This window comes from Acomys minous (genome assembly GCF_964271855.1).
Source record: "Acomys minous genome assembly, chromosome: 5".
Taxonomy (NCBI): domain Eukaryota; kingdom Metazoa; phylum Chordata; class Mammalia; order Rodentia; family Muridae; genus Acomys; species Acomys minous.
Genome location: NC_140494.1, coordinates 125,590,166 through 125,616,945, shown reverse-complemented (window position 1 = coordinate 125,616,945; position 26,780 = coordinate 125,590,166). Strand labels below are relative to the sequence as shown.

At 42.2% G+C, this 26,780-nt stretch overlaps 1 protein-coding gene and 2 long non-coding RNA genes across 9 annotated transcripts in view; 1 reads left to right on the top strand and 2 right to left on the bottom strand.

The window, feature by feature from the left end:
• Window positions 1-26,780, bottom strand: part of HERC1 (HECT and RLD domain containing E3 ubiquitin protein ligase family member 1) — a 167,834-nt gene that overhangs the window by 122,020 nt on the left and 19,034 nt on the right. For all 7 annotated transcript variants that reach the window (XM_084781185.1, XM_084781191.1, XM_084781188.1 and 4 more), the window contains exons 2-7: window positions 23,375-24,330; window positions 19,477-19,572; window positions 6,232-6,426; window positions 4,620-4,931; window positions 1,875-1,971; window positions 1,216-1,359 (exon numbers count right to left, since the gene is read on the bottom strand). In XM_084781185.1, coding sequence (XP_084637311.1) covers window positions 1,216-1,359; window positions 1,875-1,971; window positions 4,620-4,931; window positions 6,232-6,426; window positions 19,477-19,572; window positions 23,375-24,304 — 1,774 coding nt within the window. In that variant the 5' untranslated portion in view covers window positions 24,305-24,330. The remainder of the gene's footprint in view (window positions 1-1,215; window positions 1,360-1,874; window positions 1,972-4,619; window positions 4,932-6,231; window positions 6,427-19,476; window positions 19,573-23,374; window positions 24,331-26,780) is intronic.
• Window positions 9,315-16,534, top strand: LOC311598344. The gene is made up of 2 exons (XR_014779538.1): window positions 9,315-9,870; window positions 15,147-16,534. It is a non-coding gene; the product is annotated as an uncharacterized lncRNA (long non-coding RNA).
• Window positions 13,841-14,829, bottom strand: LOC311598345. The gene is made up of 2 exons (XR_014779539.1): window positions 14,651-14,829; window positions 13,841-14,090 (listed from the first exon to the last, which is right to left on the bottom strand). It is a non-coding gene; the product is annotated as an uncharacterized lncRNA (long non-coding RNA).

The following is a 26,780-nucleotide window of genomic DNA, read 5'->3' as shown; positions in this document are numbered from 1 at the left end:
TCTTACAACAGATTTTATCATTCAGTTAATTAATTCATTCAGATTACATCTCAATTGTTATCCCGTCCCTTGTATCCTCCCATTCCTCCATCCCTCCCGCTTTCACGCTACTCCCCTCCCCTATGACTGTGACTGAGGGGGACCTCCTCGCCCTGTATATGCTCATAAGGTATCAAGACTCTTCTTGGTAGCCTGCTATCCTTCCTCTGAGTGTCACTGGGCCTCCCCAGCCAGGGGAAGTGGTCAAATACAAGGAACCAGAGTTCATGTGAGAGTCATTCCCAGCTCTCCACTCAACTGTGGAGAATGTCCTGTCCATTGGCTAAATCTGGGTAGGGGTTCAATGTTTATCGCACGTATTATCCTTGGTTGGTGCAATAGTTTGAGCAGAACCCCTGGGCCCAGATCCGTCCGTCATAATGTTCGTGTAGGTTTCTAGGATCCTCTGGATCCTTCTATTTCCCCATTCTCCCATACTTCTCTCATTAGAGTCCCAATAGGATGTCCTCCCATCTATCCCAATTTCCTGGTAAGTAAGGTATGCATAATTGCACATATCAGCACAAAATAATAATCTCTCCTTGATTCCGCATTTAAGTTATCATCTAATATTTCCTAAGTCAAGTGGCATCTAGATTGTATGTTCTTTATGTCTTTGCCTGTTTCACTTTTTCTTATTGCTTCCCTTATTTGATATTACACACACACACACACACACACACACACACATATTAGTGGGGAATTCATGACAGAAAAAAAATTAGGAAAAATTGAAGTTCATCAATGACTTTGCTTTTAAGAATTTGGTCTGGAAAATACTTAGGGTTTTAAATACGTTAGTTTTGATATTCATGGCTTCATAGTTTGTCTGGTAATAGCTATACATTAAATTGTTGCTGTATCATTCACTTTTGACACTTTTTATGTTGAGTCTTTTAATTTTTATAGTAACATAACCCATATATACTATAATGAAATACTGCATTTTAAAGCAATTAAAAATATTTAAAATCTTTTTTAAAAAAAAGAACTACTGTAATAATGCAAGAAACAATTTATTTGTTTTTATGTGTGCTCATCCACATTTGAATTTTTCTATACTGGCATACATATTTGAAAAGATTTTTTTTTTCTTAAATTTGTAAGGAAAAAAGCCTGAAGCTACAATAGGTTTTTCTCCCCACACCCCCCTCTTTTTAAAAAAAAGAAACATACCATTGTCTCCTCCTCCAAAAGACCATACAGTTCTTCCATCTTTGGACAAAGCAATCGTATGTGAACTTCCACAAGAAACTTCTCCTACATTGCTAATGTCCTTTACTAACGTTGGAATGTTACGGCTGTTACTGTCACCATGACCTTAGATAAAACACAGAAATATTGTTAACTTCTCTTCTCTAGGACATAATTCACAAGTGTAGTATGTTACCAGTTATTTTTAAATGCAATTAAATACAAAAAAGACAATCATCTCTACCTGCTCTACCTAAGTCTCCTAGGCTGCTCCCAACCTGGGGGCACAGGCCATCAAGGAGGCGTTAGAGCATTCTAATTCCTGTGACAGTGCTTACCTTATCTGTCCAATAACATATCCATGTCAACTTGTTTCACTGACCAGCACATTATAAACGTCAGGGTCATAATGGTATGTTTCAGAGTATCTCTCAAACTCTACAGTGCCTGGTTACAATTTTTTGATAGATTTCATTATATCTTAGATAACAACACCAGAACGTAGATAAAATTAACTATAGAAACTCATTTAGGGTATAAACCTAATAAAAGAAAAGGCCGATGAACTCTATGATCTCTGGTTCCTAGTAACAAGTCATTTCTGTTCTGTAGAAATAATTCCACATTTTAAAAACTCTTACCTAGTCTTCCAAAGTCTCCTTCACCCCATGTGTATAATTCACCATCCTCTGTGACAGCAGCACTGTGTCTGTATCCAGCTGATACACAAACAACTACCTGGATTGCACATAAGTAAATCTGATAAGCATACAAATGCTAACACACATACATAGGGACTTCACAACATTATCACTCACAACTCATGTAGAAGTCGTCATGAGGACCAAGGCAACTGACTAAGCAATCACTTATGGCCATGTTCTCCTTGCTGAGCCCTGAACCCTGGCTTTGACCCAAAGAAGAGAACAAGTGTTCTCTATCCAAAAAGGGACACTGTAATTTCCAGCAAAGGCATGCCTGCTCACTAGCAGGAATGCTACAGCATCAGTCAAGTCTTTACTGAAGGAGCTGGAGAGAGCACAACAAGGAACAATGGCAACTTTTTAAATCTAAGATTAGCATAAAGCCTCTAGTCTTTACTGATTATATAGTAAGTAAGTAACTCAAAAAGTACTATTACTAATCTAACTGAAAATATAAAGTCACACAAACTTCTCACAGGACTTTTTGTCATTCAGAAATTATCTTTGATTAGTACAATGGTTCTCAACCTTCCTACTACTTCAACCTTTAATACAGTTCCTCAAGGTGTGGTGACTTCAAACCTCAAAATTATTTTCATTGCTACTTCATAACTAACTTTGCTACTGCTATAAATAATAATGTAAATATTTTTCCAATGGTCTTAGGCAACCCCAATGGAAGGGTTGTGACACAACTCCAAAGGAATCATGACCCACAGGTTGAGAATCACTGGATTAGTAGAATCAAAGCATTAAGGACATATAACAACATAGCTTGGGGATCACTGATCAATATTATCAGCTACTTTTTAAAAAAGCATTCAGAAAAGGTCAGCACTATGAGAGTGTTTCTTCTCTGTGTAGCCCTGGCTGTCTTGGACATGCTCTGTAGACCAGGCTGGCCTCGAACAGATATCTGCCTGCCTCTGCCTCCCCAGTGCTGGGATTAAAGGTGTGTGCCCTATTTTTTAAGCCGCCAAAAATGAGAATTGACAAACAAATTTAAATGTGAGACTCAATTTTTTTAATATTTTTAAAATATTCTTAAACAATTTTTAAATATCCTTAAAACTGAGAAATTCCAAGATTCCATTTGTACATTAACTTAAATGTTCTGTTATGTTTCCACCATGACATTTAAATTTAGACCACTCTGTTATAGAAAGAGGATAGTAAAAAGACGTAAGCAATGGAAGTAAAGCAATGAAATTAAGAAAGAAGATACTAAAAGAACCAGAAAATCACAATTGTTAAGAGTATTTAACAGAAGCACCTTAGAGTTCCATATTCAGTATCCTTTTAGTTACTGAGGCAGGGCTTGCTTTGCTATGCTCACTGCTCTCAAACTAGAAATCCTAACTGTCTCTATCTGGAATTACGAAAGTGTGCCACTACACCCAGCACACTCTGTACCTTAGCAAGTATTTACTGTTGTTTACTAAATGGCATGTTACAAGAACCACTGCTTTAGATATTATAATTTTGATAAATAAATTAAAATACTACAAGTCATGGCTGTGTGGAATTTATCTGATAGCCATCTGAGAAAATGTCACATGTTGGAAAAAATGTATTGTACGTATTCTGTTATAAAACTCGAAATCTTAAAACGGAGAAATCCACTTAGGTCTTACCTATGTTTAAAAAAAAAAAGTCTAATAAAAATAAAAACAAGTTCTGTTTCTAATGGCATCAACTACTTAAATGATCACTTAACAACTCTAAATGCCTCATCATTCAAGGGCTAGAGAGATGACTCAGTCCATAAAATGTTTTTATGAAAACTCAAGTCCAGTCACCAGAATTTCACATAAAAAAGCCAGAAGTGGTGGCACATATTTGCAATCCCAAGGCTGGAACTGCAGAGACAGAGGATCCTGGGGCTCAACGGGCAGCTTAGCTTTAACCTGTGAGATGCTGTCTCAACGAAACAGAAGGACTGGAGAGATGACTAGGCTGTACAGGTCTGCTGCTCCTGCCTGGACCTGGGCTGGATTCTAGCTCCTGCACGGTTCCAAGAGATGACCCGGCCTCCTCAGACATCAGGCATGCACACATACATAGACATACATATAGGCAAAACACCCACATGCATAAAATAAATCTTTTTTATGCTCGCTCTGTAGAACACTCTGGCCTCAAACTCACAAAGATCTGCCTGCCTCTCCCTCCCAAGTGCTGGGATTAAAAGTGTGTACTACTATCACCCAGCAAAATAATTAAAATACATTTAAATTTTTTTTAATTATGGGGAGGGCATGTGCATGTGTGTGCAAGTGCCTGTGGAGGGCAGAGACACTGATCCCCCTTGCAGTTGGTGTTTCAGGGTAGCTGGGAGCAGAACAAGGGTCCTCTGAAGAGCAGAATGCATGTTTACCACTGACCTGACACATTTCTCCAACCCGTCCCCCACAAATCTTAAAACGTGGACTACTGTCCTAGAAACGATACCCAAGGTTGACCTCACATGTCCCCACACACGTCAAAAACTAAAGTTAAAATTAAAAGGAACTAAAACTGAATGATACATATAAAAGTATACTCTAATCTATAAAACAGATACACAAAAAGACAAGACAAAGAGTGGTAGGCAACAGGAAACTCAGAAGAGAATCTCTCAACACCTGACAGATACTGCCAACTACTGCACTCCTGCATCTACTTTTAAACCAAGGCACATACCTTCCCCTGCAGCGGGCCCTGGATAAGCTTGGGATATTTCTGGGTTGAACTATTCCCATGTCCCAGTTTCCCATAGTCGCCGTCTCCCCAGCTGAAGACTTCGCCTTCTGTAGTGAAAGCTAAAGTATGACCATCGGAGCCTTTAGATGATGAGACTTTCTTAATGGACCGGTGAGGCTCAAAAGTTAACTTTTTTAAGGTAGACTGATTATTGGAATCTCCGAGGCCCAGTCTCCCATAGCTGCCTTTACCACAAGCTCTGACAGAGCCATCTGTAGAAATGACAAAAGTGCAATACTGTCCAGCTTCAATCTACAAAAGAACACCAGAATCTTAAGTTAGAAAATGCTTTGAGAGAGTCAAAATGTAGTACTTCAGGTCAGGTCAGGTTTATCAAAAAGGCAGAAAAGAAATAATTCAGAGCAGGAAACGGCATGAACTCCATAAAGAGCCTAAGCAGAAAAACCAATGGCATTTTCATATTAACCTCATGCTGAGTGTAAATTCATGTGTCTTTTAAGGTTAACTTCCAGATAATGACAAAAACAAAACAATAGGGCTGAAGATGGTTCAGTGGTTAAGAGGACTGGCTGTTCTTCCAGAGGACCCAGGTTTGCCTCCCAGCACCCACATGGCGGCAGCTCACACTGTCTCTAACCTCAGCTCCAGGGGATCTGATTTCCTCTCTTGGCTTCCATGGGCACTATACTTACATGTTACACAGACATTTGAATATGCAGGCCAAATATCCATACACAGAAAATTAAATGAATAAAATCTAAAAAAAAAATCTAAAAATATAAATCTATACGCTCCTCATAAATGGAGCAGGGAAAAAAATCCTATAAATTCCTTAGAGTCTATTAAAGCAAGAATCACTAAGATAAAAACATATTCACACACATTTATACTCACGAAAAAATGCAATTTAATGAAAAATATAAACTATAATATTGAGCTATAAATATAAAAAGAAAAAAAACTTGATCATAAGGAAATAAAGCCAATTTGAAAGGGGGAAAAGTCCAGTTCTTATTAAATATTGCTTGTATTGAATACAGTATTAAAACCTACTGCCTGCCTGGCATGGTGGCACACGCCTTTAATCCCAGCACTCGGGAGGCAGAGGCAGGTAGATTGCTGTGAGCTCAAGGCCAGCCTGGTTTACAAAGTGAATCTAGGACAGCCAAGGCTACACAGAGAAACCCTGTCTCAAAAAATCAAAAAGAAAATAAATAAATAAAACCTACTGCCATTCATTAGGATTTTTTCCCTCTCTGTTTTTAGTATTTTGAAACAAGGTCTCGCTTTGTAGTGCTGGTTGGCCTGGAATTTGTTATATAGACCAGGCCTCTACCACCTGAGTATTGGCATTAAAGACGTTAATCACCACACACTGCTTCATTAGGCTTCTTAAAACACTAAGTCCCAATTTAATATTTTGAATATAGAAATAGTGTCAAAAATATGAAAGAAAAAATCATTTTTCTGTTTAAAATGAAGGACTGAGTGATAAATATCATAGATAAGAAATGCTCAATCAAGAATTTTTATTCATTGAAAAATATACTCAACATTATCTACCAGTCCACAAGGAATACAAAGAACTTACGGTCTGAGCATCAGAGAAACTAGGAGCCAGTTTAGGTTGCAGTATTTTCTCCTGTGTGCCTTCTACCAGCTGATGGCTGCTATTGCTGCCCCAAACATACACCTCACAGGTTTCAGAAACAATAGGAGCATCCCCAGTCTGAATGCTGTCTGGGCTAGCACATGTTCTTGAGTAGTCAGAAGCCATTCTACAAACCTATTAAAAATTTAAATATACAAAAAATTAACTAATACATCTTTTGTCTAGTTTTACATAGTCTCTAAAATTATTGTCTTAACTACTAATACTCTAAGTTACTCACACTTAACTTTGCATACTGAGAGCTGAGATATTTACTAGCACAGAATGAGTAACTAAAATAGGAAGAGGGAAATACACAATCAAGCCTCTTTAAGTAAAAATGTTATCACCTACAAACTTTACAGAAAATCAGTTCATAAAGACAAAGTAGGGAAAAAATACCACCTGATAATCTTGTCACTCTGGCACAATAAATGTTACCTTTTTTCTTATGCACATTCTTTAACAGTCACTCCAATAAATACAGAACTGACAAATGACACAAGACAATAATGCAAAACTCTCTGTGTACTCTTCATGCTTGAATAGACAATATTCCATCTATTGTTAAAAATCACAATTAACCAGTTTTCTCTAATGGACATTCAAATCCTAATCTAACCAGGCAAGTGGTGCACTCCTCTAATCCCAGCACTTGGGAGGCAAAGAGTATGTTACTGTATTTTGTCCCAAGGCAGGGGAAGTAAGGTGGCCTTCTGACTGATCCAATCAAGGAATGGGTCTACATCAGAACATCGGTCTTACTAAAATCACACTAACACTGAGAGTTAAAGTTGAAAGTATCTTATAAATTGATGTTGCAGCAAAGAGGAATGCAGTTATTTTAACTCCACATCTTCTATCAGTAGTAGAGCTAAAATTAATCCCTCTATTGCTTTCCATGTTTTTGCCAGCCTATTAAATGGGAAGTGATAGAAAAGTTTTACTCAGAACCTTTAAATAAATTGCAAAGCAATAGAGTATGTTTGACAAGGCTTTCCTAGTGAACATGGGGACAGTTCTGAGGAAACGTAACTGCCTCTGACAGAGGATCTGGAATTTCACTGAAGACAAAAGTAAAACTGATCATTTATAGACCTACTACTGTGACAAGGTCCTTCCTCACTCTTTTCTCAAAAAAAAAGGGGGGGGGCATACTCACGAGGTTTAAAAACACACTTTTAAAGTAAAGCTAGAAGGTGGCTGATAAGCAGGATTCTACAGAACCAGCAGCAGTATGATTCTATAAACACTCCAAATCTGCAGAGGAAAACTCAGCCCCTATTTAACATTCATAACAAACTATGCATGGCTCCAAGAACCACAAAAGGAAAGTAGGTGACCACAGTGTGCCACTAAATGCACACATGGCATTACCATCTGTACAATGCAAAGTAATAGAGGGCCTGACAGACAGCAGAGCAGGAGAGCCTCCAACAGCCAGGTAGGTACTCATTAGGAAGATGATAGGCCAATGTAAGAAAACTAGTTACAGCTTGGAAGAGTTCTGCCCTTTCCCACAGAAAACAAGACCAAAGGCTCAAGTACAATAAGTTTTAAATGTCTTGGGTTACCTAGCTCCTGTAATTAAAATAATAATAATAATAATAATAATAATAATAATAATAATAATAATAATAATAATAATACCCAGCCAGGATTCCCTCCCAGGACAGAGTGCAATGCAGAGGACAAGCTACTAAAGTAGATTCAAAAGTACATGTGATAGGAACAACGGAGAGAAAAGATAAAGACAGGTAAGATAAAAGAAAAAAGGCTGAGGAAACACCACTGTTGTAAATACTATACAAGAACAGCATCTAAAGGAATCTAAAGGAAAACAAAACATGCTACCTTGAATCCCAATCCATTCTGAAGTTCAGAGAACTAGTTTAACATAAAAGTTAATACTAAAGTACTGTTGAACTTGATTACTTGGTCACAGTGGTGCCTAGCTGTAATTCCAATGCTCAAGAGATCAAGGCAGGAGGATAGTGAGGTCGAAGTCAGCCTGGGCCATAGACCCTGAAACAAAAACCAAAAAGAACAAACACAGAGTGAGGAGAGTAGGAGAAGACAAGAAGCGGGGGAGGGGGGGTGAGGGGGGAGATGGGGGGGTGGGGGGGTGAGGGGGGAGATGGGGGGGGTGGGGGGGGACCTAGGGGAGAGCAGGAGGGTGGGCAGGAAGAAAGGGGATGGAAAAGAGAACAAAGGTGGGACGGAGGAAAGGAGAAAGACAAACACCATCCCTGTAATAAAAACATGACAGAAAAACTCACCCACACACACAGTAAATTGTGATCGATTTCAAGCCAAGCGATGAAGAAAATCAAACAGTAAGTACAAGAGATAAACAAATCTGAATCAGAAATGCTCATGTGACAAAAGTGAGAAACTGGGGTGCTTAGCTGTAAATGGGACTGACATATCATGCCTCTCCAGCCAAGGCTTGGGGACCCTCACTGCAGAGGAGGCAGAAGGCTTAAGAACCATAGGTGCTGGATAACTTCAGGAAGAGTGTCTTAGGCAAAAGACAGGGCAGTCACACGTGTGAACTCAAAGGGACTGTGAAGTCATGCACCTGTAGCTGAGGAACTAATGGCATCCCACAGCTGCTGGGAGAGGAAGTCTGCCTCACTTTTGTTTTGTTTTGTTTTTTATGACTTCAACTATTAAGTAGGCAAACTCCAAAACAAGGCCCACTTCCAAGTGTAGTTGGGCAACACAAACTGGACTTTGTAGACTAAAATAAAGAGAAAACTCAAAATTGAGTGGATTAAGGAAGTGAGGGTAAACAGGGTAGATCTAGAAAGAGTTGGGGGCTGAGGTAATATGATCAAAATTATCATCAATGTGAGTTCAAAGCCAGCCTGGTCTTCAAAGAGAGTTCAGGACAGCCAAGATAACACAGAGAAATCCTGTCTCAAAACCAACAATAACAACAACAACAAAAAATGTTATCTTAAAGTTTTTTAAGGAATAAAGTAGAAAATTTAAACATTTAAAAATGAAGACCAAAGTAGAAGTGTAAGACCCCCTCCCCTGTGCACCCGGCATAGCAAGCATAGCAGCAGTAACGCTATCTTGCAAGGCAAAACTAGAATAATAGGTTCCCGGGATAAGATAAGGCCTGGGGCTCAGAAAAAAAAAAAAAAGATAAAAGCGTGCTTGTCCTTGTCAAACAAGATATTTATGGTCGGCCATCTGGCCCGGAGAACGGATAAACTCCCCTGTTCCCAGAGCCCACCTAATGACCGGACTATAACCTCGCCTCATTTAAATTTACCAATCAGAGCCCTGTAACTATGCTTTTCGCTTCTGTAACCGAGCTTCCCGCCAAACTCCCTATAAAGGACCCCCTGAAAACTCGCTGGGCGCGCCAGCCTCTCGGGAGACTGAAACGCCCGGGTACCCGTCCCCTTAATAATAAAGCCTCTTGCGTGTTGCAGCCAAAGCCTTGGTCTCGTTGGTTCTTGGTGGGGGTCTCCACGTTAAGACCGCCGTGTCGGGGGTCTTACATTTGGAGGTTCCACCGAGATCGAGACCCCCGCCTGGGGACCATCGACCCAAATTCGGGAGGTAAGCCTTTGTCTTTGTGCCGGCCGGCTTTGTCGTTGTTGTCTTGTTGTCATTTCGTCTTTGTTAATCGTTACGTGTCTCGGTGTTTGCGCAGACTCTCTGAATCTGGCAAGGAGAGGAGGGGCTGACGGGCTCTCAGACTCCTCCCTTGTGCCCATGGGAGACGTCCCAGCGGGATTCCGTAGGGACTTTCCATCCCATCCGAATCTGGGGCCCCCGGCCCATCTGAGAGGCTATTCGCCTCATCTGGGAGACAGGGAAAGTCCGGACCCCCTGCGTCTCCAACCTCCGTTTTGGCGCAAGCGTCCCGTGCAAGCTGTTTTTTTTTTGGTCTTTTGTGTCTAGATTTCCCCCTGTTGTCTTCCGTTTTGTGTTTTTGGTACCATGGGTCAGACTCTTGTCACCCTGCTAATTGCAGCATTTCAAAGAGGTCCGTGCCATTGCGCACAATCTGTCAGTAGAAGTCCGCAAGGGCAGATGGGAAACTCTTTGTTCCGCTGAATGGCCTACGCTTTATACCGGGTGGCCACAAGATGGCACTTTTAACCTTTCTCTCATTCTACAGACCAAGTCCAAAATTATAGACCCTGGACCACACGGTCATCCGGACCAGGTCCCCTACATAATGACTTGAAAATCTCTCGTTCGTCACCCCCCTCCATGGGTCAGACCTTTCCTCATTCAGCCCCCTCCTTTCCCCACCTCTCTTACCACGCCCGCCTTAGAACAGCTCAACCCTGGGCGCATGCTCCTCTCGCCGCGGCGGGGCGGGCACTGCCAATCCGGGCTGTGAGGGAGGTGCGAGAATTTAGCGACGGTCCCTGGGATTTCCCCGAGGCTAAGGCGAGCCCTCCTTTTGTATGAATTACTCTCTGCTCCAGCCTGGGGGTGGGGCGGCGAGGAGCTGGCCAAGAGGGCGTCCGAAATCTATCCTTTTCCTTCCTGACTCCGCTGCCAAGACTGTATCGAGATCCGGGTGTCCCTTCCCACGGAGGCTACCTCCCGACGTCAGTCCCGCTATCCCCCTGCTCGCCTCCCGCCTCCCTTGCTCCTCTAACCGGGAGGAGCACAATGCTGGGGACCCTTCACGGCCTCAGAACCCAAGGGCTCTGCAGCGGCTTCCCCTGGGGCCAGTCTCTATATTGCGCCGCCGCCACCTGAGTGCTCCGGACCTGCACCCCGCCCTGACGCCCCCGCCACAGCGACCGAGGCCTCACCAATGGCCGGCCGACTCCCCAGCCGGCGCAAAGTTCCACCCCAGACCTCTCAGCTCCTACAGACGCTCCTCACCTCCGGAAAAAAAAAAAAAAAAAGCAGCGCGTCCTTCTGGAAACACGCAAGAGCGTCCCAGGAGCTAATGGGCGGCCTACCCAGCTGCCAAATAAAATTAACTGTGTTTTTCCCTTAGAACGACCGGACTGGGACTTCAACACTGAGAAAGGTAGGGCCCACCTATGTCTTTACTGTCAGCTGCTCATAGCGGGTCTCCAAAAAGCCGCCAGGCGACCCACCAATTTGGCCCAGGTTAAGATGGTTACTCAGAAAGCAGATGAGACGCCGTCAGCTTTTCTTGAGCGTCTAAAAGAGGCTTACAGGGTTTACACTCCATATGACCCTGAAGACCCTCTCCAGGCCACCACCCTGGCCATGTCCTTGTCTGACAATCTGCCCCAGATATCAGACGCAAATTAAAGAGATTAAAAAAAAAAAAAACTCAAAAAAGTACAGTTCAGGATCTTTTAAAGGAGGCAGAGAAAGTGTATAATAAGAAAGAGAGATTAAGAAAAAAAGCGGAAAAAAAGGGAAAATGCTAGAGATAAAAAGAGACATAGGAAAATGAGTAGACTGTTGGCCACCATAGTTTCAGGGCGCCAGGATAGTCAGGGCCAGGGAGAACGGAGAAAAACCCCTGTGGATAAGGACCAATGTGCCTATTGTAAGGAGAGAGGCCACTGGGTACGGGACTGTCCCAGGCGTCCCAAAGGGCCCCGTAGGACCCCCCCTCCGCGGCTCTCCTCAACCTGGAAGACTGAAAAAGTCAGGGTCAGGAGCCTCCCCCTGAACCCCGGCTAACTCTAAATGTGGGGGGGGGCAACCCGTCACCTTCTTGGTGGATACGGGAGCTCAGCACTCCGTCCTCACCACCGCACCGGGGCCCTTGACAACAAAGACTGCCTGGGTGCAAGGAGTAACTGGTGGGAAGCCTTACCGCTGGACCACCGAGAAAAAAGTACATCTTGCCACCGGTAAGGTCTCACATTCTTTCCTTCACGTCCCGGACTGCCCATATCCCCTCCTGAAAAGAGACTTATTAACCAAACTCAAGGCCCAAATTCACTTCGAAGGAGGGCACACTCGTGTGACAGGACCACAAGGGCGGCCTATTCAGACTTTGGTATTAAATTTAGAAGATGAATACAGATTGTATGAGACTGACCCCCCTGGGAGCAATACCCCTAGCCCAGACTGGCACGCCCTGTATCCATCATCATGGGCCGAAACTGGGAAAATGGGCCTAGCTCACCAACAGCCCCCCATATTAGTACACCTTAAGGCTTCTGCCACCCCAGTCTCTATCCGGCAGTACCCTATGTCACAGGAAGCCTACCTGGGAATACGGCCTCATATTCGGAGACTCCTGGACCAAGGCATACTGACTCCTTGTCAGTCTCCCTGGAACACCCCCTTGCTTCCTGTTAAAAAGCCCGGGACGGGGGATTATCGGCCGGTCCAAGACTTAAGAGAGGTCAACAAACAGGTTAAAGACATACATCCTACTGTCCCCAATCCTTACAACCTATTAACGGGGCTATCCCCAGACCATGTCTGGTACACTGTGCTGGACTTAAAGGATGCCTTCTTCTGCCTAAGACTGCATCCCTCCAGCCAGCCTCTCTTTGCATTCGAATAGAAGGACCCCGACTTGGGGATTTCGGGACAACTAACATGGACACGGCTGCCCCAGGGATTTAAAAATAGTCCCACCCTGTTCGATGAGGCCTTACACCGTGATTTGGCCGACTTCAGGGTACAATACCCAGACCTCATATTGCTCCAATATGTAGATGATCTCCTCCTGGCAGCCCCCTCTAAGGAGAGCTGCCAACGGGGAACCCACGCCCTCCTACAAGTCCTAGGACGGCTGGGGTATCGAGCCTCTTTCAAGAAGGCACAAATTTGCCAGACTGAAGTAACCTACCTAGGTTACTCTATCAAGGATGGACAGAGGTGGCTCACTCCGGCTAAAAAACAAACTGTCCTCCAAATCCCGCCACCGCGGTCCCCCCGTCAGCTCAGAGAATTTTTAGGAACAGCGGGCTTTTGCCGCCTCTGGATCCCTGGGTTCGCGGAACTGGCAGCTCCCCTGTACCCCCTTACCAAGCCAGGAACGACGTTTACCTGGGGGCCCACCCATCAACAGGCCTTCGAGGCTATTAAGACTGCCTTAATCTCAGCCCCCGCACTGGGGCTGCCCGATTTAACCAAGCCCTTTGAGCTGTTCATTGACGAGAAACAAGGCTACGCCAAGGGGATTCTAATCCAGAGACTGGGGCCCTGGAAAAAGCCTATAGCCTACCTCTCTAAGAAACTGGACTCTGTGGCAGCAGGCTGGCCCCCTTGCCTACGGATGGTTGCTACAGCCGCTTTACTTCTTAAAGACTCTAATAAACTCACCATGGGACAGCCAATTACTATCTTAGCGCCCCATGCCATGGAATCTCTGGTCCGGCAGCCCCCAGACAGATGGCTCTCCAACGCCCGGGTTACCCATTACCAGGCCATGCTTTTAGACTCGGACAGAGTCACCTTTGGGCCAACAACCAATCTCAACCCTGCCACGCTGCTCCCTCTCCCAGACGGGCCCGAGGATCACGACTGTCAGCAAGTCCTGGCGAAAACCCACGGAACCCGCCCTGACCTCACTGACCAGCCCCTCCCTCACCCAGACTTCGTTTGGTATATAGATGGGAGCAGCTTCCTGGATAACGGGACACGACGGGCCGGAGCGGCTATCACCACCACCGACCAGGTAATATGGGCCAGCCCTCTGCCCCCAGGGACCTCCGCCCAGCGTGCTGAACTGATCGCCCTGACCAAGGCCCTGGAACTGGCAAAAAAAAAAAAAAAAAAAAAAAAAAAGGCTAACAGTCTATACAGACAGCCGGTATGCCTTCGCCACGGCCCACGTACATGGAGAAATTTATCGGCGCCGAGGACTCCTCACCTCAGAAGGTAAAGAAATTAAAAATAAGACTGAAATCCTGGCCCTCCTGAAGGCCCTCTTTTTACCCCAGCAGCTCAGCATCATCCATTGCCCGGGCCACCAGAAAGGGGACTCCCCTGAGGCTCGAGGTAATCGGCTGGCTGACGAGACAGCCCGCCAAGCCGCTACAAGACCCCTCGACACTCTCGAGGCGCTTTCCTTACAAGGGGACACCAGAGCGCCAGGACAGCAGGATCGGAATTGAAAATTCACCAACGACGACATACAAAGACTTCACAAGTTGGGCGCTCTCCCTGAAGGCCCCAACCATTGGCGATACCAGGACAAGGTAGTTGTCCCCTCAAAAGAAACTAACTATTTGATTGACTACTTCCACAAGCTCACTCATTTAAGCGCCCAGAAAATGAAGACCCTCCTCGAAAAAAAAAAGAAACGGACTTTTACCTATTGGGAAAAAAGGAGGCCCTCCAGAGAGCCATTGACAATTGCCGGCCCTGCGCACTGGTCAATACCAACAAGTCCTTAAATTTGTCAGGAACTAGGGTCCGAGGGCACCGGCCAGGGACCCATTGAAAAATTGACTTCACGGAGATCAAACCAGGTATATACGGATACCGGTACCTGCTGGTCTTCGTAGATACTTTTTCAGGATGGACTGAAGCCTTCCCCACCAAACATGAGACGGCTAAGGTGGTTTCCAAGAAGCTTTTAGATGATATTTTCCCTCGCTACGGGATGCCACAGGTAATTGGGTCCGACAACGGACCAGCCTTCGTCTCCCAGGTAAGCCAGCAGGTGGCCAAACTATTGGGGATTAATTGAAAATTACATTGTTCTTATAAACCCCAGAGTTCAGGACAGGTAGAGCGCATGAATAGATCTATTAAGGAGACTTTGACTAAATTAACGCTTGCAGCTGGCACTAAGGACTGGGTGGCCCTGCTACCCCTGGCCCTATACAGGGTTAGGAACACCCCTGGCCCACATGGGCTTACTCCCTTTGAGATTGTCTATGGTTCACATGTTCCTATTGTTCACTTCCTTGACCCAGATATCGGCTCCTTTGCTACCAGGCCTTCCCTCCAGGCACACCTAAGAGCCCTCCAAGAGGTGCAAAATGAGGTTGGAGACTACGTCTGGGTCCGACGTCACCAGACCAAGAACCTCGAACCCCGCTAAAAAAGACCTTACGCCGTTCTCCTGACTACCCCGACGGCTCTCAAGGTAGACAGAATTGCCACCTGGATTCACACTGCTCACGTCAAGGCGGCCAAGGACACAGACGGGAACACATAAAAAGCACATCAGACCGACAACCCTTTAAAGATAAGACTTTCCCGAACCTAATTCGCCCCATGACCCCTCCGACCTATACCACCACTTTAAGGGGATCAATCGCTACCCCCGAGAGCCAATATCCATCACTCTGACACTGCTATTAAAAAGATTAACAGTCGGGGGGGGGGGGGGTTGTGGCAGGGATCGGAACCGGGACTACTGCTCTCACTCAGGTTGCTCATTTTCAGCAGTTACAGCAGGCCATGAGAACAGTCCCTGACCTCCCTTTCCGAGGTAGTGCTCCAAAATCGTAGAGGGTTAGATATCCTGTTCCTGAAAAAGGGTGGGCTCTGTGCAGCCCTCAAGGAAAAATGTAGTTTTTATGCTGACCATACAGGAATAGTCAGAGATAGTATGTCCAAGCTGCGAGAGAGACTAAAACAGCGACAGTTGCAATTTGAATCAGGATGAACGTGGTATGAAAACTGGTTTAATAAGGCTCCTTGGTTCACCACTTTAATATCTACCATAACAGGCCCTTTGTTAATTATTGTTCTGCTCCTACTTTTTGGGCCCTGCGTTCTTAACAGACTGATGCAATTCATCCGAAACCGAGACCACCTATCGGTTGTACAGGCCTTGGTTCTAACCCAACAATACCAACAGCTCCAACAGGCACAACCAGAGGTCATTGAATGAAAGATTTCATTCAGTTTACAACAAGAGGGGGGAATGTAAGACCCCCTCCCCTGTGCACCCGGCATAGCAAGCATAGCAGCAGTAACGCTATCTTGCAAGGCAAAACTAGAATAATAGGTTCCCGGGATAAGATAAGGCCTGGGGCTCAGAAAAAAAAAAAAAAGATAAAAGCGTGCTTGTCCTTGTCAAACAAGATATTTATGGTCGGCCATCTGGCCCGGAGAACGGATAAACTCCCCTGTTCCCAGAGCCCACCTAATGACCGGACTATAACCTCGCCTCATTTAAATTTACCAATCAGAGCCCTGTAACTATGCTTTTCGCTTCTGTAACCGAGCTTCCCGCCAAACTCCCTATAAAGGACCCCCTGAAAACTCGCTGGGCGCGCCAGCCTCTCGGGAGACTGAAACGCCCGGGTACCCGTCCCCTTAATAATAAAGCCTCTTGCGTGTTGCAGCCAAAGCCTTGGTCTCGTTGGTTCTTGGTGGGGGTCTCCACGTTAAGACCGCCGTGTCGGGGGTCTTACAGAAGAAATAAGAGAATAAATAAAATAAAATAAAATAAAATAAAATAAAAATAGTATGGGCTAAAGAAATGCTTAGCAGTTAAGAGCACAAGAGGACCAAAGTTTGGTTTCCAGTACCCACATTGGACCACCTGTAACTGCAGTTCCAGGGGATCTAATGCCTTCCTCTGGTCTCTCCAGAGACCACATTTTTGGCATCCATCCACATAACAAACACATACATAGATAAATGAAAATAAAAATAAGTCTTTTAAAAATTAACAGACAATGTCCTATGAGTAACGAAAGATAAAGACATAGAAGTGAGAAATAAACTAAAAATGATTTTTTTTGTTTTGTTTTCAATAAAAGGTGACAAAGCAAGGTAAAAGACTAACATACATACAAACAGGAGTTCCTCCCCAAAAAAGAGCCAAATGAGCCGGTGACACTGGCACAGCTCTTTAATCCCAGCACTCGGGAGGCAGATGCAGGTAGATTTCTGTGAGTTCCAGGCCAGCCAAGGCTACACAAAGAAATCCTGTCTCAAAAAAAAAAAATCAAGAAAGAAAGAAAGAGGGAAGGAAGAGAATAAAGATAATATGAAAATCTGTAATTTAGGAAAATATTTCTGAAATAAAAAGATCTGAAACTATATATTGAATTCTCACATTTCTAAGATTATTATCCCGGGGTGGGGGATTGGAGGAGGAACATCACAGTGTTTTCTAGTAAAATTACTGATCTTTAAGGGGGCGGGGGGGGGGGGAATCCTTTCTTTCAATTGTTTCTCATCAAAATGAGCACATGACTCCTACAGAAAAGAAAAAAAAAATGATTTCCAGACTTTGACAATGATTATGCCAGAATAGGGTAACATATTTAAGATTCACAAGAAAATATAGTATGAACCAATAATTCAAACAAAAGCAGTTTCAAAGAATAAAAAGCACAGCAATGATCAGCATGCAAGGACAAAAGAATCTTATTCCCCTGTGCTGTTACTGAGAATCTAGACAATAGGTTCAAAGTGAAAAAGAATAGAGAGGCTAGTGGGACTAACACTAACTGAGTCCAAAGGCAGGGACTTGGGAATGGCTATATGCTCTACTACTACAGAAATGAAGCACAAAAATGGGTTTTAGAAACCATATAGCAGTCATTATTTGTCTTATTTTCAACATGCTCTGTATGTGCTCACAAATATGTGTGTGACATATGTAACAAGGTTAAAACAAATAAAGAATATTCTATTTCCTGTGATCTCTATAGTCTTGACAATCAGCACGCTCCATTTGATGGAAAAAAGACTTACACATAATATAGGAAAGGTTAGGTAAGCAGTCAGTAGCTCAGAAGACACTTTGACTTTAAATCAGTATATTAATCATACACACACACACACACACACACACACACACACACACCCACGCACACACGCATGGACGAATGCACTCTTTGTAGCTATGTCCAATACAGAATAGCCTAGAAAGAACAAATCAGTAGTGAGTAAGCATCTCTAACAGTAGTGAGTAAGCATCTCTAACACTCCAATTGTGGCTCTGAAAATCAACTTTCTCAATAAAAGAAACCAACAAATTTGGGGGAGACAGCTAGTTAACTGTCTAGTACAAGAAGTACATGTATACAAGCCAGGAACAACATACTATGTAAGACAGCAAGAAAGCTATCCCAGATTAGGAGCCTTGTGTCAGGAGAACCAGGAACAACCTTAAAGAGACTACCACCTTGAAAAGACTATTAGCCCAAATGATGCAATAATAACTCCACAGACTGAAACTCAAAGTTCAAACCTAACAGTCTATATGGATATTTTTAAATGACGTCAACTGGTCAAGTTTGGAGGATGGAAAGAGCAGCAATTCAGTCAACTAAAAACTAGTAAATAAAAAGCGAATGGGGAGCCCAGCGTGGTGGCACATGCCTTTAATGCCAGAGCCTGGAGGTAGAGGCAGGTGAATCTCTGTGAGTTCCAGGCATCCTGTTCTACAAAATGAGCTCCAGGACAGGCAAGGCTGTTACACAGAGAAACTCTGTCTCCGGGTCCCCTCCAAGCTCTCCAAAAAAAAAAAAAAAAGTGAATGAAAGAAACAAGCACTTACTCACCTTTCCCATATAAACTGTTTATATAGGAAATAATCAGCTAATAAAAGAAGCAATACTCTAAAAGTATTCCAATTAATAAATGGATTAAAGTAACAGAATTAGAATATCATACAACCACCAACAACCCCCAAAAAAGGGGACGTAAGCACATAGATTAAGATTTTTTTAAACATTTTTTAAGTGGGAAAAACTGAACTCAAGTGCAGGCGCGCGCGCGCGCGCGCACACACACACACACACACACACACACACACACAGTGACAAAACTACAAGGAAGTTAGTTTAAAAGTCAGGACAGTGGTTCTGTTGTGGGGGAGAAAACAAGCAATGACCAGAATGTGAAAGGCCTCCTGCAGTGCACAGCGGACAATATGGGGAAGTCTGATCTTTCCTTCTACCATGGGGTACCTGGTGATCAATCAAGTGTCAGGATTGACAGTAATTTTTTTTTTTTAAAGCCTGAGTAATTACTAGAAGGATATTTCTTTTATAACAATTCATTAAGGTACAAAATTATTTATACATCCTTCTGAATCTGTTTTACTCAATAACTTTTTTCAACAAAAATTACCAATACATGATACGAAACTTAAAATAAATGAAGGAGATACATCAAAAAGCCTATCTTTCCCACCTCTGGCACTACGCACTGAGTTCCACTCTCCGGCGGCAGTTAAGGCAGCATTTCTCTTCCAGACCCTTTCTAGAGGTAAATATGCTATAATATCTTACAACAGGGTTACTTTCACTGCAAAGCTATGAAATGACCTACCTCTTCAAAGAGACACAGTGCTGCTTCATAGAGCGAACATAAGCCTTCAGATGTTCTAGTTGGTTCTCTCCACTGACTCCGATCAGCAGATGAACCCTGTAATCACACATCGTAGGGTACAATACGGAAAGGAAACAGACATTCATGTTTAAAAAATTATTTGAAAAACTGTAAGATTAGGTGTACTACGATCAAATCCTAATATTAAGCCATGAAACTAACTGAAAATATTAACAAAAATGTTCAAATGATCAATTAAGCACCAATCCCTTTCTAACTGCCCCATTAAATATTGAGAAAGCTATACTAAATAAAACACAGGATTCTTCTGGGCAAATGCAGAATCTTGAAAACAGCAGTCTACTTTTCAGTCGTATCCTTGACTCACTTTTATAGGTCAGGGTGTGTGGCTTTAGGAGGAGGATGGGTGATTTCTAACTAGGTACAGCTGGTTTCTGACCAGGAACAACAGGACAACAGACAGAAACTAGAAAGCCAGTAATAAAGTTATTGCTACATTTTACAGCTACTATGAGGTAGTCATCTGTGGGAAAAGTTAATCAATTTAACAGAAGCAGGTGAAAAAGTATATAATGTAGTCAGAAAAATAGGGATTTCTGAAGGTAGACTCAAGATTGTAAGAACTATTTAACACAGGATGTGGCCCAGGAGTCTGTGTTATATTAAGATATTCAATACATGTATAAACCCAGGCTAACACAGTTGTTTCACACCTTCAAAATCAAAGTAAATAATCTTACCTCACAGGTTAACATGATAATTGAAAAAATATGCGAAGCACCTGATAGAAAACAGGCACTAAAATTAGTTCACTTCCTCCTTACTCCAAGTAATGAGGAACAGTGAATCAAAGAAGCTGAAAAGGCATCGAGTAGAATATTATTAAATAATGAATAAACACATTATACACAAAGTCATATATACATATATTTATTACTTATAAGTATTTCTTGAGGTTTTAGTGTCAATTTAAATATCAAATCAATTTGCGAATATGTAAGAAAATTTATGCTAGAAGATGCTAAATGCTATAACATAGAAAGGGGTATAGAGTACTTGCCTAGCACATTAAATCCTGGGTTTATTCCCAAGTGCGGGGTGCGACAGTGGAGGGTGAGGCAACGAAACTCAACAGAGCTATTCCATCACAGACCCTCTAGCTGGTTTTCTCTCACCCAACATTCAAGCCAAGCTCTCCTGTCAACTCTCTCCAGGTGCCTGGCAGTTCTATGCCTCCCATTTGCAGCTTTAAGCAAGACTATCCCCCTCTACACACACACACCTAAATATGCAAGAAAATGTATGGTCTCACATAGTTTCTGACTTCTTGGCTTACAGACTAAGCCACATTAAATCATGTGGTGTAGAACTTCCCTCCTGCCTACTGGAAACTTACAAAAGGTAGAAACCCACATTATGTGGTCCGAAAACATTTTCATATTCATTATCCTTCTCTCTCTCTCTCATATATGGATGTATATGTATATATATGTATGCGTGTGTGTGTGTGTGTGTGTGTGTGTATATATATATATAGATATACACACACACATACATATATCAGCTTCTTTCCTAAACCTGATGATCTGACATGGGTTCTGTCATAATAAATAGAGACTGTGGAAAACAGCCTAAACTCCTGGGGTATTCCTTTCCTTCCAAGGAAAAGTGAGGAAGAGTCCTCTTACTAATTTTGTTCTAGAAGGAAATACCCATAAAAGTGTATAATCATATAGTGATGGTGTCTAGTAGTGTCTTTTTCCTCTTTACTAATAAAAGCAATTCAAAATGCATAGATAAGAATTGAGTGACTTTTCACAGGAATATTAGCATGAGCAGATAAACAGTATTTCAGATTTGAAAGGAACAAAATCTGAAAGTACAAAAGAAACAAAACAAAACAAAACAAAAAAACACAATGAGAAAAACAGATGTCCAAGTAACATTACTTTTTTAAATTAAAAAATAAAATGTTTTAAAGAATATTAGCTGGGCAGCGGTGACACACACCTTTAATCCCAACACTCGGGAGGCAGAAGTAGGAGGATCTCTGTGAGTTCAAGGCCAGTCTGGTGTCTACAGAGAGAGTTCCAGGACAGCCAAGGCTACACACAGAGAAACCCCATCTCAAAAAACAAAACAAAAAGGGAAAGAAAATAAGAAAAGAAAATAAATGGTAACGTGGCCGAATATTTACAGTTTAGTTCATAAATACAAAGCATACACAAGATAAAAGTTCAGTGCTTCTGCTATGAAAGCGACTTTTTAATGAAATATTTTTATTAATCAAAAGCTTTGCATTTCACTTGGTGATGGAGGAAAGTTTCAAATATGTAAATATAACAAGTGACATTTTTAGTGAAATTTAAAATACATTTGTTACGTTATTTTGAGCAAAAGGTACATAAACTCTCTCTCTCCCCCTCTCCCTCCTTCTCACTGTCACAAAAACAAAAAACAGAACTCTGGAAGAACATGATGGCACACCTCTTCATCTCAGAGCAGAGGCAAGGGGATCTCTGAATTCAAGGCCAGCTGGTCTATTCAGGACAGCCAAGGATATACAGTGAGACCATTATGCGAGCACACACACACACGCACGCACGCACGCACACACCAAAAAGAAAAAACAAGCAACAAAAACCTGATCAATTTAACTTTACTGAATTTATACCTAAATCAGTTTATAAGTATTTGAGCCCTAATGCTTTAAAACTTAAATTTTCATTCTTGGGTTTCAAAGTTATTACATTTCAGTCTTGCAAAATTTTTAATTTATCATATATGCTTATTCCTTTATATGATATCCAAAGTTATGATAGTGAAGGGATTTCACTTCTAGTGACAACAAATTCTTCACAGACTTCTGCTCAACTCACTACTTCTGTTTACTCAGGCCTCTGTTCAAATGTCACAACTCAGACTCCCACCCTGACCACATTAACTAAAATAGCACCTTTTAATTCTCAATCTATCATTCTCTTTCCTGTTAAGATGTCTCGCTTGAAATTATGAATTTTTATGACTTATTTTTATTTTATGCATCAGGTATTTTGCCTGCATGTATATCTCTGTACCATGTTTATGCAGTGCCCAGAGTCTAGTAGAAGGTGTTGGATCTCCTGAAATTACAGATGGTTGTGAGCCACCATGGAGATGCTGGGAACTGAACCTGGGTCCTCTCCAAGAGCAACAAGCTCTTAACTGCTGAGCCATCTCTCCAGCCTCTAAATTTATGTTACTTCTTTCCTGATCATCCTAGTAAAATGTGAACTTTGTAAGAGCAGAAACTGTATCTCTAGGGCTGCACACCCAGGTCCTAGAATAACACTTGACATACAGTGCATAACTTTTAAAGTCTGGAAAGGGCCTTGTAAGGTGGTGCATACTTATAACTACCACATTTGGGAGGTAGATGCAGAAGGATTAGAAATTCAAAGTCAGCCATAGATACACAGCAAGTTCAAGGCCAGACTACAAAAAATGGAAAGGATGAAATTGGAGATGCTTTCAAAAAATTGCCATCTCATTTTACACAAAAAAGGGACTCTCATTTTACACAAGGAAGTTAGGTTAATTCTCCAAATCCACTAAAATAAGGTAACACTTAAACAATAAACTCAGCTTCTGATGCAGAGGCCTTTACTGTACTAACTGTCCAATCCTTACAGATCAATGTGTTTAAATTTTTCCCCACAGAGCGAGAGCGAGAGCATGCGCACACGCACACACACACAAATATATATATAAAATATTTAAGCAACTTAACATACCAAAAGAATTCCCAAATTACTTACAAGAACCACAAAATTATTAAAAGCAAGGTTGCCTAGGTAGCAATTTGTTAAAGTTGACACGTGGAGTACATGGTACATACCAAAGAACGCCTCATCTGCATTAATATAGCCATAAAGCAGTCAAAGCTGACCATTCCTTCCTGGCTTGATAGCAGTTTGGTTTTTTCCATGGCATGCACAACCGCTGAAGCCCCCAATGCCATTTCTATCCATTCAAGAAGATATCTCAAAGAGCCTCTCTGAGCTGCTAGGCCAAGCAGCAACTCAGAAGCTAATCTACGACCTAACGTGTCTGCCCCAGAATTAGGAATAGTTACTCCTTTAAGAAATGTTGTGACTTGTGATAAGCAGTCCAAGCCCATAGGTGGAATCTTGCTTTCATTTGCTAAAGACAACGGAGGCAAAGAGCTCACAACTTCAATTGCAGTATGAATAACGTCGTTGCAGAGACTGAGGCCAGGTCCCGACACAGGCATCATCCAACTTTGTCTCAGAAGTGCAAATAATAAACTTAGACCAGTGCGGACACCCATTTCTATAAGTGCATCAGTGCTTGACCGGGGACGTTCGCTGACAGAATGGACGTCAGCGGACCCAGAGCTGCTCTCTGGAGAATGCTGCTGCTGCTTCACTTTGCCTTTGTCATGGTACTTGTTAGACAGTGCATAAAAGACACGCTGGAGAACAAGCAATCGCTTCCGTAGGGCCCCAGCAAACGGAGAGTCGGAACATACCATCTTTGCTAGTGCTAGCTGGCTGCTAAGAAGGGCATCCAAATAATGGTCCTGCTCATCACTTGAAAGAGACTCTCGTTCAAAGTCAGGCAATTGTGGTCCTTTGAGGCATAAAACCTGTTGAGGCAAAGGTACTACTTCCTTATTGCTGACCAGTTTAGAATACAAAACAGTAACTCCCTCTCTTGTAGCAATAGATTCACTGTCCTCTGTGATCCAGGAGCTGTTCAGGTGTTCGAGCCATTTCAGTTTCACTGGTGGAACCATAGTCGCCATGTTGATTTACTCTTCAGCCATTAGATCTACAGAGGAAAGAAAGAAAACAATAATTAAAAAAACAAAAAACAAAAAACAGGTGACCCATAAAATGTTTCTGGACTTCTGTCTTCTAATTATATCCAGTGATTTTAAACTAGTAAAATGTAAATGAAGCCTAAGGTTTAGCTCATGGTTCATACCATTGTTTTATTTTAGCTCTGATAAACGCACCATGGTTATATAAGACACTAAGTTAAACAGAAATAGGTAAAGGTCTATAAAATTGCAAAATATTTAAAAGTTAGTTTAGAAAATAGTATTTCATTCTTTGTTTGTTTTTGTTTTTCTTTAAGACAGGATCTCTCTGTGTAGCTCTGGCTGTCCTGGAACTCATTCTGTAGACCAGACTGGCCTCAAACTCACAGAGATACACCTCCCTCTGCCTCCCTAACTGTTGGGATTACAGGAGTGTACCACCATGCCCAGCTTGGAAAAATGAATTTCAAATGCAGTCTATATGAAGAAGGATCAAGTGTTAGAGCCTGTCAAAATATGCATGCCCCCACTCCGCCATCAAGGGCACAGCGCCTGCCACTGCTTCCTCCCCCTAGAAGCCTTAATTTAAAGTGACGATCCCTCTCTGCTGCCCGTTAATGTAGCTTACAAGTTAAACTCCCAGACAACAAGTTCTCATCAGCTCCAATTCATCCTCCACTCAGCGCAAACCCAGACTTACATGCTGAAAGCCTCAACAGCTGGTCTGATGCTTCACACTAACTCCTTGAGATCAGAAACAAACACAAGAGCCCCTACTTGTCTTCCTGCCTCCCTCCTTTACTCCTTTCATATCTTAAATTCTTAATACTGGTCCTTTCAAGAAAAAGGCCTTGGAAAACTGCTTCTAATGTCTTTAGTTGAAGTCCTTTCTCTTCTTCAAAATTTACTTCAAAAATCTTGTAGGAGCTCTCAGAATTAGTGCATTCTAATTTTCTAACAAAATGCCTCTTACTTTGAACTAAAATTATGTAAGATCTTAAATCACCTAAGAGATAGCACAGACCTCAATATCAAAAACCCTGTTCCACTCAATTTTAACATCCTAGCATGCACCCTAAATCATCACTACAGTGCTTGCTAAATTCCTAATTAATTGCAATTACTCTTCTCAATTAAACCATGCAGGTAACCAAAAGGGTAAGTGATAGGATTATTACTGTCAGTTTCTCTAAACTTTAAACATTTAGTGGCTAGGTACTATTTCTTTTTTTAAAAAATATTTTATTTAATTTTAATTTATGTGCATTGGTGTAGGGGTGTCAGATCTTGGAGTTACAGACAGTTGTGAGCTGCCATGTGGGTGCTGGGAATTGAACCCGGTTCGTTTAGAAGAGCAGGCAGTGCTCTTACTCACTGAGCCATCTCTCCAGCCCCTAGGTACTATTTCTTACTTCAATAAAAGTATAAGTAAAATGGGCCTGTAATCACTGCACTCAGGAGACAAAGGCAGAAGAACCGTATGTTTGAGGCCACCTTGTACTACATGCTACCTTCCAGATCAGCCTACACTAGATAGGGAGACCTTGTAGCAAGAGAGAATTGTCTGAGGCAGTGATGGTGATGCCACACACCATTAGTCCAAGCACTCAGGAGGAAGAGGCAGGCAGATCTCTGTGAGCTTAAGCCCAGTCTGGTCTATAGAGCAAGTTCCAGAGACAGCCAGGACGAGGAAACCTTGTCTCAAATAAAAATGGATATTTAAATGAATTAGTTGATAAAATCTATGTGACATGGAATAACATTTTTCTTTTTAATATTAATTTTTTTACTTTTACATATACATTTATATTATGCATATATACAATAAACTACCCACAGCAAGAAGAGCCATGAAACAATCAGGAATTATATTAAATGTTACATTCTTAGTGTTTTGGCTATTTGTATTTGGCAGTCTTGAAAAAAACATCTTTTCTATCTTGCTGCATCTAAAATTCTAAATGTAAATCAATATCTATCATATCTCATCATTATCAACTTAAAACATCTATCTAGACCTAAAGACTTCTTAACCCCTAAACAACTAAGCTTAATTGTAAAACTAAACTATCTGGTCTTCAACCCCATCAGAGACTTGAGAAGGAATAAAATTTACCTGAGTATACAGGGTGTGCAGGTGAGCAGCTTCCCAAATGAGAAAATGACATAGACAGTTTGCAGAATAGCAATTTTTAATAACATTGAAGCTAGGGTCTCTCAAAAAGCCTGCACCCATGTCTTAGTTGGATGCTAGCCTTTCTTTGGCCTCTCTCCCTTAACCCATTTCTTAACGAATTGTAAGTTTGTTTCATGAAGAATAAAATAATGAGAAGTTTTTCAACAATTTACTATAGAAAACAAAATACTGTGATGAAATCAGCCAAAATATTGATCTCTTCCCCCCCCCACCCCCCACCCCCAGCTCTCCCTTCCATCATGACTAGACTTGAGATTTTTG